We start from the raw sequence: 14,671 nt of genomic DNA, 5'->3' as shown, positions 1-14,671 counted from the left end.
TATCAAACTTTTTTTCTAGTATTCTTGAGTCGAATTCATTTAATATTCCATAGAGTCGTTCTAACGTGGCACTTTTAGTTTTTAATACTTTATCATCTGGTAACTCTTTACTTAATTCTTCAAATAAAGTATTAAACGTTTTGGTAAAGGAAGCTCTAGTAGCTCCGCGTTTTCTTAATATTGCATCCATTCTTAACTATGATATCAAGTTTAACCTTTAATTTTGATCAATGAAATAAATCGCATAACAAATGTATTTACAGTAACTAACCTGTCACTATTGCCTCTTATCACGATTCGGGTCGCCACAATGTTGAGTACGGCAAGAAATATACCCTATTTCTTCCACTCCTATATTTTATTAAACAAAATTCTTAAAAGAAAATACAAAATTGCAACATATTTCTAAGACATAAACTCGAATTCCATTGTATAAGTCAAAAGTTATTGGAGACAAAATAAAACGCTTTCACCTAACTCTCCATTATACAAAAGCTATCCAATTCTTATTTCAAAACGTAACAAACAGCATCTCCTTCAGGAGCTCCAAAAATACGCTTTTAAAAGCATTAATTAGTCCTTTCTTCTAGCTAAATCTTATTAAAAACAGGATGTAATTCCCCTTGGCATCTCCGGTGAGTCTTTTCCGGCCTATGGCGGGCCTATTTTTCCGTTTCTGAGTGTTTGAAATCCGATGTTCCATTGATCTAGGCTTAGAGTATCAGGCCGCCATATTAACGTGTCATCCACTGCAAGAGGATTCCATCGCAATTTTCAACAACTAATATTTTTTTTTATCGTCTTCATTTCCGGCTCAAAACACTCCATTGCATTCGCCCATGCGATTATCTTTCCGATTTTATAAAGTTTTAACTTTCCGGCGGCCTGGTACTCTTATAATCAGTATCTTTTTAAAATATGTCACGCCTAGATATAGGCTGTCGCTATGTTGAAGCTCGTCATTTGTAAACGCTGACTTTGTACACTTTAAATAATATCTTATCGTTGGTATTTTAGTCTAATTTTTTTATGTCTTTCCCCCAACTGTTTTTGATTGATCGCCATCCTCTGATTTTTTTATAAATTTTTAAAGTCACATCACTTTTCAATGTTAACTGATGTTCCATTCCCCATAGCGACAATCAAAACAAATTTCATGAATACAATTACAGTTAAGTGCTTCTCATTTTTTAATATCTTTTAATCTTCTCGATAGATATACCAAATTTTTGTTGTCACATTCCAATATCAAAGTCAGTGTTTACAATGTCATTAGTTTTTGTTTCTTATTCTACATATGTTCTTTCAAAGCTTTATATTATCATCTTACAGTTGTTAGGGCATTGTTATTCTTCATTATGTTTTACTATGTTTTTCCATTAAAGTTTTATTTTGCATCTCAGTGTATTTTTAATCTAACTATGTTACTAGCATGTACTTCACTATTATCAACATATGTTTGCACAACGTCCAATAGAACAGTACTACATAGCTAAGGGCTATACTCTTTCTCCAGTTTCCAGTACATCAGAAGAAATTTGCAGTGCTTCAATAACTTGTTTTAATGACATTCCCTGGCCATACCATTTGCAGAAGCATACAATCACGTTTAGAACAACATTCTTTCTATCTCATTTTATTTTTATAAGCTAGTCAATGTCGATATAGCGACCGCCTATACCCATATCATTTAACATCTTCTTTAGTAAACATCTCTTGCCAAGAGTCAATCTAATGCATAAAAATTTTAATTCTTGTTCTAATGTATTTATGCGCTCAATATTCCCCGTATCCATCAATGTTATTTCATTGTATCCTATCATATGCTTTTCCATCCCTCAACTAAACCTAAATATTTCATTGTTTTTCTTTTTCAACTTTAATTAGGGTTTATACATTTAACTCATTTTAAATTAATTTTTACTAGTGTAGTACATCATATACTTCTAGTTATTGTATGCATGTCGCCACTGGTTACACCGTTATCATTCTGACTTCTGTCCCAATTTGAAGTTGCCTTACTCTTATCGCTCTGACCACCGGCCTCAACTTCTTAGTTTCTTCAGATCTGTTTTTTTTTTATAGTTTCAATAGATTTTAGCGACCTCTTATGTGTATAAACGGGGGCGGCATAATTATCATAATTATTTTCAATGGAGCATCGGATTCACATCTAAATATAGTGTATTAACATCTCAAGGAACCCGCGGAGGTTGGAACATGACTCACCACTGCCAATTTTCTCATTCTGCTTAATTTTCCAAAAAAATTTCAATTTCCCTTTTGTTTTCTCACTCCCCATTATCCCCATCTCCATTAATTTCTGCATTATGTCCTCGTCTGGTAACATACATGACATGCAAACTCATGGTGAACAAAGTGGTGCATCAAGACCCAAGGCACGTGGTGATTTCCTCACGCCATCAATGCATAAGAAAACTGAAAGACCATATAGGAGGGGTGTCAGCTCAACTCCACTCTCATAATAACTCACACAAATATCATAAACAAATCTAATCCAAAACCACATGTGAAAAAAGTATACAAAACGAAGAATCTCGTTGAAATAAAATTCCATACACAAGATGATAAGGTCAATTTGACAAAAAACATTGAAAACAAACTCCACTTCAAAGATAAAGAGCAACGCCTTACTCCGCTCATTATACTTAATGCACCAGATCACTTCGATGGCACAGACATCGCTAATATTCTCCAAAGGAACTGTGACACACCCAGCAACAATATCGTCATAAAATACGTCAAATCCATACCTCATAAAAGAGCTACAGACAAACACCACATCACAGTCAACGTCTCCCATAGACTCGCAACTAATCTCCTTTCGGCTAGATTCATCTTCATAGGACTGAATAAGTGCATAGTTGAGAAAAGGTTCAGGAGATGTTCATGGTGTCAAGGTCTTGACCACCAGACTCATCAATGTCAACAGGAATTCGCACCATGCGTGACCTGTGGTAGCCAACATCACTCCAGCGAATGCAATTCAAACACCCATCACTGCATCAACTGCAGGCACTCTAATACGTACTTTGGTACTTTACACAATCCCCATCACCCACCCTATGCTGCAGATTGCCCAAGCTACAAGACTGCACTCTCCGCACTTCGATCAAATTTTAATCCTCATTAACTTATCCTCCCGTGCGATTTTTGCACACAGAGATCTGTATCGATTCAAAATTCTACGCCTCCACCCTGGCAGTTTCAGTGACTCCTACATTCTTATAGTCAGTGACTACTTCAAAACTTTAATTTATTCTTCTTGAATTCACAAACTTTCAGTTGTACTCACAATTCTCCATGAGAAATGCTCAAACCTCTCTTATTCACAAACTCTAGTTGAATTGATCCCCTTAAAGATAAACTCTAAAAACTCCTTTTCTTTTCTTCTACGAGATTCAATTACTTTTTTTTCTCCAAGTATTTCAAAATTCCTATTTTACAGCCTCTTAGAGAGCGCTTCATACCATGCATGTAGCAACTCTGATCTTTTCATCCTTCAATGTTACTTATCCATTAAGTTTTTAATTACTGTCATCTATTGTAACTTTCTTCAAAATTTTGTTTTTCATTTACACTTTCTTTATTCGTTTTATTTTTTTATTTATTTATTATTTTTTTACCTAATGTGATGTACCTATGTATTATGTGAGCTAGACCTGTGACCAGACGTGGACTATACGGTTAAGGGTTTTTCAAACCTAGGTACGTGTTCACGCCTGGAAGAAAAGAAAAGAAAAAAGCCATGCTATCACAATTTCGATCCTCTGCGGAGGAGACGGCACCCCTGCTTCGGTAGCCCGATGAACGAACTACACGCAAAGTCGAGCACTTTGCGGTAGAAAAGTTTAACGAAGACGGATATCGCATACCCTCTGTCCCATAGCAAAGTTGTCATCCTCCCCCGCTCAATGATCTGATCTTAATGCATTAATTGACATTAGGAATAGATGTAGATAAGGTTTTTAAATAATAATGGATAAGGATTTCAGGTGCTATATCTAGTTTTCCTAAGCACCTAAATATTTACAACTTACTGCTATTTCTCTCCTAAGAATGTGATTTTAATGCATTGTATTTTTTATGAGAGAAATTTTTTAAAGATTAGAGTTCTAAAAATTTAGATCATTATGCAAACTATATATAGCACCCATACCTATTCTGTATCTATTCCTATTTAAAGATTTTAGATCGATATCATGTCAAATACTTTATGTAAATTATTTAGATCCTAATAGTTTTGATTCTAAATAAATAGTAGGTAAAAACGCAAGAAATATAGAAACAAAAATTAATAATTTAGCTGAAAAATGTAAAGTTTATTAAAGTTTATGAAGTTATTTAAATAACTACAGTGAAAGTTAGAGTAAATTTATTCAAATCGGAAACTTATTTCAATATCAAATAAGCTTTATTACTTTTAATGTCACTTGCACTTCAATTTACTTATATAATCCTTCTCAAACGCCTTTGAATTTTTCTAACTTGGAATTAAATGTGCGTCTCCTATTGTGCGCAGTTTTGCTTTTTTCCCTTTACAAAGGTTTTTAACAATATATTAAAGAATGTAATGTCTAATTACGAAACATTCTGCTTGCTCTGATTTTTTCAAGTTCAGTTTAGTATCTTTAATGTAGTAAATTTAATCTTAAAACAAGAGCATGAGGATTGTTATAAAATTGCTTGTAAAATATTTTGTCAACTTTTATTTCAGTCTGCTCGTATAATGGCTGGAGAAACAGTGTTAATTACTGCAGCAGCTGGTGGAGCTGGACATATCGCTGTAAGTAAAAATTGCTTGCTTTTTGTTTAAAGAACGTTATTTTAGTATAGAATATGTTTTAATTTTTTAAATAAAATCCCAGCATTGATTGCTATTGCTCTTAAAAGTTCATTAATAAGAATTAAAACAATCTCAGATGTTATTCATCCACTTAGAAGTTTTTGTAGCGACTGTATAAACAGTAATCCAATGGTGCATTACACAGTGAGTAAGGTGGGTGAGGTCATACCTTCCACCCTAATTCCTTTTTCCAAGGTAAGCAGTACCCCTCATCTAAGGCCATTTTTCTAGCTGTAGTCTTCCTGATTAATAAGAGTGAGCTTAGAAAATTATCTTTGACATTTACAACGTGTAATGCGCTTGGTTAAACATAGCAAATGATTTTTCTAGCAACTAAAGCATTACTATCATCGTGAAACTTGAAAAAGCTTATCATGGGGGACATGTACTTTTATGGTGTTAGGCTGGACTTTCCCTTTAAAATTGAAAAAAAAGTGAAAGTTTAATTATTTACGTGTAAATAAGTCTCTTACAAAAAAATATTTTTGACACGATTTTAAAGCTCATAATGAGCTAGTAAATGACAAGCAAATATCGAACTGTGCAGAAACTACATGACTTTTCGGTTCTCCGAACAGTTAAATTTGGATAATAACTTACTAAAGTTGTTAATTACTTATTTCACTTGTTTCGGAATAGTATATTTATTTTAGTTATTTTCCTATGATCTTGTAAGCAGTTGAAATACTCCTTTTAAAAAATGTTTAATTTAAAATGAAACAGAAAAGACCCATTTAATTAAAAAAAAAAAGTGAGTATCAATGAGAAAACAAAATACATATTGAGAAAACAAAATACATATATACTAATAAAAAATTTTCTTTTTTATAATTAGATTAATTTTGCAAGATTCAATTTAATCATTATATTTTTTTAGTTTTACTTCAATTTAAGGTAAATCTAGCTTATTTTGTTCGTACATTTTATTGTACTAATTTTTATCATGCGTTCATGGTGTTTGATACCGAAACATATTTCCATCATTCCATGACGGAAAATGCTACTTTTATACAATGATGGTTAACCATCAAGAGAAGTTTATTCTCGTGGGCCAACAATCCATGATGGTTCCAACTATACATTTCTATGATTTTTTAATGAGAATTCTTGTTTGTTCTCAGGAATAGACCATCAATTATCAGGAATATGTATACCATTAACTATGATGGAAATTTCTAATGGTTGAGCGTGAAAAAACCATCAAAACACGTTGCTATTCTTATATTGGGGCATTAAAATCAGTCCGAATTTCTACATTGGGGTGACGGTTACTTATGTTGGCTACCATCAAAAATATAAGGGTTCATGGTGGAATTATTGATGGTTACCATTAAGATTATGTTGTTCCATCAATGAAAAACCATATTTGAAATTTTTATATTCTTCACATTTCATTCGTTTTTAGGACATAGCTCCAAACTAAGAAAATGATATAGCAGGAAAGGCACATTTAAAAAATAGAACGTAGCCAATTATGAAATTAGATATTTTATCGTAAATTGCGCCCTTTTATTTTCTTCTAATATTCAACAGTGTACTCAAGTTCTTATTGTGTGACGCCTATGTTATACTTAAATAAAATGTGTACCAATTCTCTTTTAAATACAGCATTTAAATTACCTTAATTAACATGGTGAATAATTATTATTCACAAGTTAACACATATTGTGAGCTATATATTTATTTTTTTAAACTTTTGTTTTAATTTATATATTTTCTTTCTTTATTACTCTAATATGGGAGCACATTGAAGTATTTTACCGTTAAAAATATCTGACAATCTTAAAATGGTTCTTAAATGAAACACTGCACAATACTATTTATTTTTAATGTTAATCATGGCTCAATAAAACATTATGTTGTGTTTTCAATGAATTTGCTCCGTATACTCATATCATTATTTAACGATGAGTCAATTTTTTGAGAATTTTGAGCTATGTCAATTTTTTACAATGTTCTTCAAGCTACATGCAGACGAAATTTTTCATCGATTATGTATCGAAAAAATTAATCCTTTTTTGTTCTAGACCAGTGTTTCTCAACTCTGTTTACTCAAAGGGACGGTTAAATATTTTGCTGTTAGTAATCATAATTTGGACTTTTATTAATTATATTTTTGGATTTCAGTGTTAGTAATTATAATTCGTTAAAGTTAGTAATTTGGACTATTGGTAAAATTTTTGCACGCACAAAGTAGATGCACTTTGACCAGTTTGACTACATATTCCCTACAACGAGAAATATTTTGAACCTGTACCTATTTAAATATTAATAAAATTTGCCAACGAACTAATACGAGTACTAATCCGGGGACCGGCACCGATTTTCGGATCACCGTTTCGAAACAGTGCTCTAGAGCTCTAGATCTACTTTGAAGAGTACACTCTTCGTTTTTGAAAACATCACTGTCAATTCTTAATTGATTTCTACAGGTGCAATGGGCGAAAGCAGCTGATTGTCATGTTATTGGAACTTGTTCATCCAAAGAAAAAGAAAAACTTTTAAAAGTGAGTTAACTTTTCACCTTTATTTAATCATTTTTGCAATTTTAGAATATCAAATAACTGAAAGATTTTATAATCCAACCAAAAGTGTACAACTGAAATTTTTTTTAAAAATTCAAATATTTTATAGGAGCTTGGATGTGATAGAGTTATTAACTATAAAACAGAAGATCTTGATGAAGTTTTAACCAAGGAATATAAGGTACTATTTAAAACTGAATTTTTAAATTATGTTGTTAGTTTTGTTGAAGTATTCCAAACAAAAGTTTGGAATACTTCAATTATTAAATTTAATTTCAAGTCTGCAATTTGATAAAAGATTTATTTTCATTTATTTTTATTGTCAATTCATACAATAAAACTTAATTTTATTCTCTTTTTGATTAAACGTTCATGTATCATTTTAAAGAGCCCTTTTTTTAAGCCCTTTGCTTGTTTTTGGAAGAAATAATTTCAATTATTGCCTTTTTATTTAGAAAAATGGATTTTTATTACCTTACATTTATTTTTTTTATTTTTACACTTAAAAATTGCTTATAATATCTTACATTTGTAGAAATAACATTTCTTAAAAAATTAGTATTAAAATTTAAATTTTAAAAGTATTTTTGGAACAGCTTGAAACTTTGAATATGAGATATTAAATTAGATATTTAACTTTATACCTAAGCATGAAATTAAGTTTTTTTTTATAGGATGGTGTAAATGTCATATGGGAGACAATTGGTGGTAAAATTTTCGAAACTTGTTTGAAGCATTTATCTAAAAAAGGTAGATTGATTGTTGTTGGAGGAATAACTGGTTACAAAAATGATAGCTCGGAAGGTCTTCCTAAAGTTGATCTTTCTAATTTGCCAAGTCAAGTAAGTATTGCTGTTGTAAATATATTAATTTTGATTTTAGGAAAATACTTTCATGTGTTAAATTTTTAAGTTTTGAAGTTTTAATAGATTGCATGTATACTTGTTTCAAATTTTATAATTCTTCAAGAGTGAATTTAAAGATGCAATTTTTTTCAAATATTTTTTTATGTGAGGTTTAATTTGCATGAAATACAAATCTATATTACTGTTAAGTATATTATTATTATTGTATATACCGCGAGTGGTGATATGGCTCAGTGGTTAAGACACTGAACTGTCATTGTGAAGAATTGGGGTTCGATTCTCTGTGGTGGCTTCAAGCCCTCCCAGCTTCAGATCGATGGATACCAGCTTGTCCGGAACGATACTGACCAAATACCGATTCTACTAATACTGACCAAATTACCACAATTAAGTGTTGGTCACAAAATTGTGAAACCTTACTTCCATGACCCTTCTGGATCACAACCAGCTGAAACGAGAATGTGTTACTTTTATTACTGATTACGAGTCAAAATGGTAACAGGCATTTTTCATAAGGTTTTATTGCTAAACTTTCGAAAAATTATTTTTTGTTTTTTTGGAATCAAAATCTGAGCACGTAATGGAGCCTGCTTTGGTGTAAAATATTTTTCCTGTAGTTAATTTATAGTATTAGTTTTATCGCGTCATAATGAAACCAGGGAAATTTACATTTCGATATATTTCGATTTTTCGACTCGCAAACATCTTAATAAATTGTATTTTCTTATTTTATTTCTTGTTACTTCCTTTTATTTTTAGATTAGATCTCATTTATAATGCTGCTTAAGTTTGCGATTTTAAGTACGTTATGGATCCTGTAGGGGAGAGTGGGGTCAATTGTAACATTTTTACCTTAGCTATTTTTAACTAACAAAAAATCCAATATATTATTAGTATCAGTTGACAGACGAGTAAAGTAGACTATCCTCTACTAGAAAAAAAATAAATACCTTATTTTAAATGTTATTATATTAGTTATTAACAATTTTTGACAGTCGTGCAATTGTTACAACTGTCCCCACTTACGGGGTCAATTGTAACAGTTCATAAATTCAACTAAACCATAGTTAATTATACATTATCATAGTTGTGATATATTTTTTATTGATCAAAATAGTAGTGATATTTTAGGAGTAAAAATAATAATGAGCAGAGACCTAAAGGGTCAAACTTTTAACTTTAAGGGGTTAAAAATTTTAATTTATGTTGTGAAAGGTGGCAAATAAAATAATGCCCATGCAACAGAATATAAATGTTATAGGAAACTATTGGTGGTTCTTAAAGAGTTAAGTAATGGTTTGTAAACATAAGATTATTTATTTTCAGCTGTTGCAATCGTCCCTTTACTTATTGTTACAATCGTCCTCAAGATGCCATTTCAACTTCATTTGTTAAAAACAATGCTAGTTAATTAACAAAACTAATTTTTCTTTATTGAAATGTTAATTAAGGTGTCCTTACATATTCGGTTAATAATTTTTATTTGTTTAAACAAATTTACTTTGTTTCAATATAATATTCTAATACCAAAAAGTTCTTACGTAGCGTGAAAATATCTTTTGTGATGACTTTCAAAAGTACATAAAAATGGTTGCCAGCAGGGGGTGAACATGTAGATTTATTAAATACACCTTGTGCGCCACCTAGGAACCAAATCTAGAACCCGACACTGGAAACTTTTGCTTTGTTGCAATCGTACCCTGTTAGAATTCACCCCACTCTCCCCTACCATTAAAATTCTTCATTCGATCAATAAGGTTAAAACAATTAGATATATACACCATCACAGTCGATGGAGAATGTGTGCCTGGTATTTATTTGACATGCAAACCCTGTAATGTACTGTACGCACAAAAAAAGTTAACTATCTGAGTGATTTTTGATTTAATTATTGGATTTTCAAGTACTAACACACAATCGTGAAAAGACTCGAATGCCTAACCTTAATTATGCTAATTAATTAGTGCAGACGATTCAAAATCAAACCAAAAAATGTAATTTCAGTTAATAGACATGTATTTTCTTCGACTGATTTTAATTTTTGACCCTCAAGATATAGGGAATAGCTGCAATTAGGAAAATATGGTCAAAATGATTAAGGTAAGTCAGTGATTAAAAATTTAAAATTTCAGTGTTAAGTTCTTTTTTTCGTATTTAGCTATGTCTCACCAAAGGTAAAAAGAATAAAAATTTTATTTCGTGAAATATTTCGTTAATATTTTGTATTTTGCCCCATAAAATTGCATTATTAAAATAATTAATTAATAATATAATAAAAATAATAAATAATTATAAAAATTATTTTATTAGGAAACACTTTTGAGAATAGAATGTTACATAATAGTGTGCAAACACTTTTCAATTCGTTTTAAAAATTCTCGAGATATCCCGAAGCACAAAAAAATTGAAATTAACATTAAGAGGAACAAACCTGATCCAGACTTTCCAGATAGCGCCGAAGAAAAGACATTTTTATTCAGAATGTTTTTATATTTGATTTCGAAACGAAAAATGGCGTATGCATAAATTAAGTAGCATATTTAAAGTTATTACCTCGAATTTTGAGTTCATTTTGTACTGTATATAAAATTTGAAGCTACTGTTTGGCTGTTTTTGTTACAGCATATATTCAAAATGTTTACATTAGAGGTAACAGGTATATTTTTGAAGTAATTATACCTGTTCCAGTAAAAAAATATGTCTCTGTGCTAAATTATTTGTTATTTCTCCCAAATTTTTTTCAATTTTTCTCACTCTTTGGGTAATTAACAGTTTGATAAAATAAATTGAACTGATATTTATCAATTTAATGAGATAGTTCCTTTAAATAAATTAAAATAAAATTATTTATAAATTTTTTAATTATCTAGAAATTTTTTCAGTTTTTAATTTAAACGAATTATTGCCATTTTTTTAAAAATCGTGCATTTATTTTAACTAATCAATTTAAAACTTGAATGATTCATTTACTGAAACAAAAGAATTGCGTAAATAGAAATATTAACAACCTAACTGATTATATTTCATTGTACGTAGTTTATTTTGCGTTTCATAATGCAATAAAAAAACGAAAAAACGTTGCGCATTTATAAAAGAAAAAAGTTAGATTTTAATACTTAATTTTGATAGTCATCACAACGACTCGAAAAATTTATATAAAACTTAATATACCTACTTTTGAAGTTGTCAAAAGTTTGGTTTGCGAATTTATCAACTTAGTTTGATTGATTAAATTTTTATTGTATTTAAAACTTAAATTGCTTCTTCAATAAAATTATTTTTTGTAAAAAAAAGCATGAAAATTTTAAATTAAATTTTCATTACGCATGACATTTATTTATAACATGATTTTTATTAATGCATAAATTCTTCCTTAAAGCTGTTATTCAACTCATCAGCTATTCAAGGCTTCCTAGTGCTACACTATGCCGATTGTTTTGCTACGTATTTTAAGTATATGATGGAAAATGTTCAAAGCGGTAAACTGCGAGCAATTGTCGATAACGGGGCAACGACAACTGGTGAAGAATTTGTTGGTTTAGAAGGTGTCTATAAAGGGGTTGAGGTAAGGAACTTTTCAATTAAAAAGCTTTTTATTAGTTTTATTTTCAAAATATTAAAAAAAATATGCAATCATTATTAAATATATAGTTTCAGAAAATTGAAGTGGTAAGATATTATTTGATTAAAAGCCTTTCATCATTTCAAAAAATATGCAGATTGGATGTAACAGTTGACATACTTCAAGCGCTCAAAAATAGGCTTCCATTTTTAAATGGATCCAACCTTTACTAGATACATTTACCAGGCGATGACCATTTAGGCTGCCCACGGAAGCAAGCAGAAAAGACTTTTTTATTTATTTTTCTTTGTTAGTCCTGAAAATGGGCCCCTATTTTTGAGCGCTTAAATCACGACGAATGTTATTTTTAAACGAATGAAGTTTTTTAATCGAGTAATATGTAGTCACTATCTTAACAAGATTTGATATGAAGTTTCAAGTTACAAAAAAGTAATTCTTTTTTTCGTGCATTTATCTGCAATTCATCTTAGGTTCGTTAAAATTGCAGTTACCGATTGTTAATAATGCATAGAATTCCTTTTCAAACAGTTTCTCATTTAATATTTTATTAAATTATGTATGTAAAATATCAGAGATAATCCATTTTTTGAAACAAGTTCCAAACATAAATATTTCGAAATTCACACTTAAAAGGAATTTATTTAGAAAAATGTAATGTATAAAATGTATTCAATTTCTTTTACAACTTATACATGCTTTGCTATTAAAAGTTGTTTAACAATTAATGACTATAAAATTTGCAGTGAAATTCCTTTATATTGAGCTTTCAAAATGTAAATTTTTTAGTCATTTGAAATATTTGTTTCATTATTAAGAGGTTTGGATGGCTTTGATTCCATCACGAAAGCATCTATGTACAATCTTTTCGAACTTAATATAATATATTTAAAATTTAACATAAGATTTTGGATATTTTTTAAAGACGTTTAAAAAGGCAAGTGCAGCATTAAAAGCATTTATTTTTGTGAAACAATTCAAAGAGCTTAATTTAATTTTTTAGATCTTAATTTTTGAAGGTAAAATGATACTATAACGTCTCGCGTTTGATAAAAGTAATAAGAAGTTTTATTATTGACTTAAAACTTTTAATAGACTGTCAAATAAACTTTTTTATCAGCTGGAAAAAATTTAAAAGCAAAAACCAGTTTTTAAATTTAAGAAAATTTCTTTTTCATTTTTATACAAAAAACTTTTTTTGATGGCCCTTAAAAATCGTTTAAAATAATTACCAATATTCAGTTCTAATTCAGATGAACTCAAGTAAAGTACTACTAACTTGTTTAAGAATAAGAACATACTATACTCAAACAAATTACTAAGTTTTAACTTAATTGGTTTATTAAAAATCAAGCTATGAATTTAAACTTTACAAAATACTTGATACTGAAACTGTTGTCACTTCCCAACCATTTTTATTATAATTTTCTATGTAAGACGTTGTGTATTTCATTCGAACCTTGATTGTAACTATTTTGAGTGTGTTTTAAATTAAAAATGTTAGACTAAGGTGCTAGTTTCAATAATGTTAGGCTATTTTATTCTAAATTTTTATCTGTTGAATCAATCTACTTAACATATGGATTTAATTTAGTCAGTGGTTATATTTAAAATTAATTAATAAACATATTTATAAAAACACTAATTAAAAGAATATGCTCTGAAATAGTTTTCTTTAATACTTTGTCAACAATTAAAAAACTTGAACTATTAAATTGCTCGTAAATTTTGCACAATGATGCTGAAACTGTTGTTATTCTTTTTTAGCATCTTCATTCAGGCAAAAGTATTGGCAAAGTTGTTGTTAGAATTTCTTAAAGGAACAGTTTAGAGCAAAAAATGTATTTTCGAAAAAGATTTCTTTTATGGAATGATGACTTAAGAAGAGTATAAATGGTATAATTTGCTTGAATAAACTTTGAGCTTTCATGCATTTTGTCTCTTGTTTCTGTTAAAGAATCATGAATTTGTTTGAAATAAAATTTTCTTTTTTAATTCTATCTTTTCATTGTACTCATACATTCAGAAAACTGTTGTTAAAACTAACGCTTTATGGTTTACTTTAATTCCTAAACTAAACTGCAATTTTCTGGTTTTCAATGGGATATATACTATTAAATAAACAAAAAAAAATTTTTTTCGTTGAAATGATTTTCTTTGTAATACTATAATCGCAGTGTATGGCAGAACAGCTCCCGAAACTAAACTATGCGCAATGCTACTGAGAAAAAAAAGCGAAAGGTTCAAGAAAGGGGGTGAGCTACGATGTCCGATGTAAATGGTGCCTACACTCTTCGTTGCCGTCGTAGAAAACATGGACATCAATTTTGGAAGAGAGTAATTACGGTCAATGATGTATTGAGCATTTTCTATGGAGCTACTGTGTCTTCAAGAAAGCAATTTCAATTTTTCAGAGTAAATTAAAATTCACAATTTTTCATACAAAAAATGAAGTTCAATTAGTCAAATGCAGTGTATTCCACTTAAATAAAGCCCCCTTGCTTTTATGCCATAACTTCGCGCAAAAAAATTTGATGGAAACCAAACAAATTTAAAAAAAAAATCTATAGAAAAACAAATACTTACAAGAAGTAATTTATTTCCTGGACCGGAAAGAACATCAGACAAGTAAATGTAGGAAGAAAAAAAAATTGTCCCATCGTAATAAAGCCACTTCTGATTCCAGGTAGTTCATCCGTAATGCTTATATATTACTTGAAATATATCATATTGCGTACCATCAACTAATTCTTGAAGTAAAGCTCTCAAAATAAAAAACGCACCATTCTGAATAACTTTTTATCTAATGATCGGATCTTCACTTTCTAGAAAT

General features: G+C 29.7%; 1 protein-coding gene across 4 annotated transcripts in view; it reads left to right on the top strand.

Annotated features, from left to right (window-relative positions):
• Positions 1-13,833, top strand: part of LOC107457110 (prostaglandin reductase 3) — a 30,636-nt gene extending 16,803 nt beyond the window's left edge. For all 4 annotated transcript variants that reach the window (XM_016075184.3, XM_016075183.3, XM_016075187.2 and 1 more), the window contains exons 6-11: positions 4,739-4,807; positions 7,300-7,374; positions 7,502-7,573; positions 8,067-8,234; positions 11,638-11,823; positions 13,606-13,833. In XM_016075184.3, coding sequence (XP_015930670.1) covers positions 4,739-4,807; positions 7,300-7,374; positions 7,502-7,573; positions 8,067-8,234; positions 11,638-11,823; positions 13,606-13,656 — 621 coding nt within the window. In that variant the 3' untranslated portion in view covers positions 13,657-13,833. The remainder of the gene's footprint in view (positions 1-4,738; positions 4,808-7,299; positions 7,375-7,501; positions 7,574-8,066; positions 8,235-11,637; positions 11,824-13,605) is intronic.
• The last annotated feature ends 838 nt before the right edge of the window (positions 13,834-14,671 follow it).

This window comes from Parasteatoda tepidariorum, chromosome 5 (genome assembly GCF_043381705.1).
Source record: "Parasteatoda tepidariorum isolate YZ-2023 chromosome 5, CAS_Ptep_4.0, whole genome shotgun sequence".
NCBI classification, from domain to species: domain Eukaryota; kingdom Metazoa; phylum Arthropoda; class Arachnida; order Araneae; family Theridiidae; genus Parasteatoda; species Parasteatoda tepidariorum.
The sequence above is the reverse complement of the archived record's forward strand: the minus strand, read 5'-3'. Positions and strand labels throughout refer to the sequence as shown.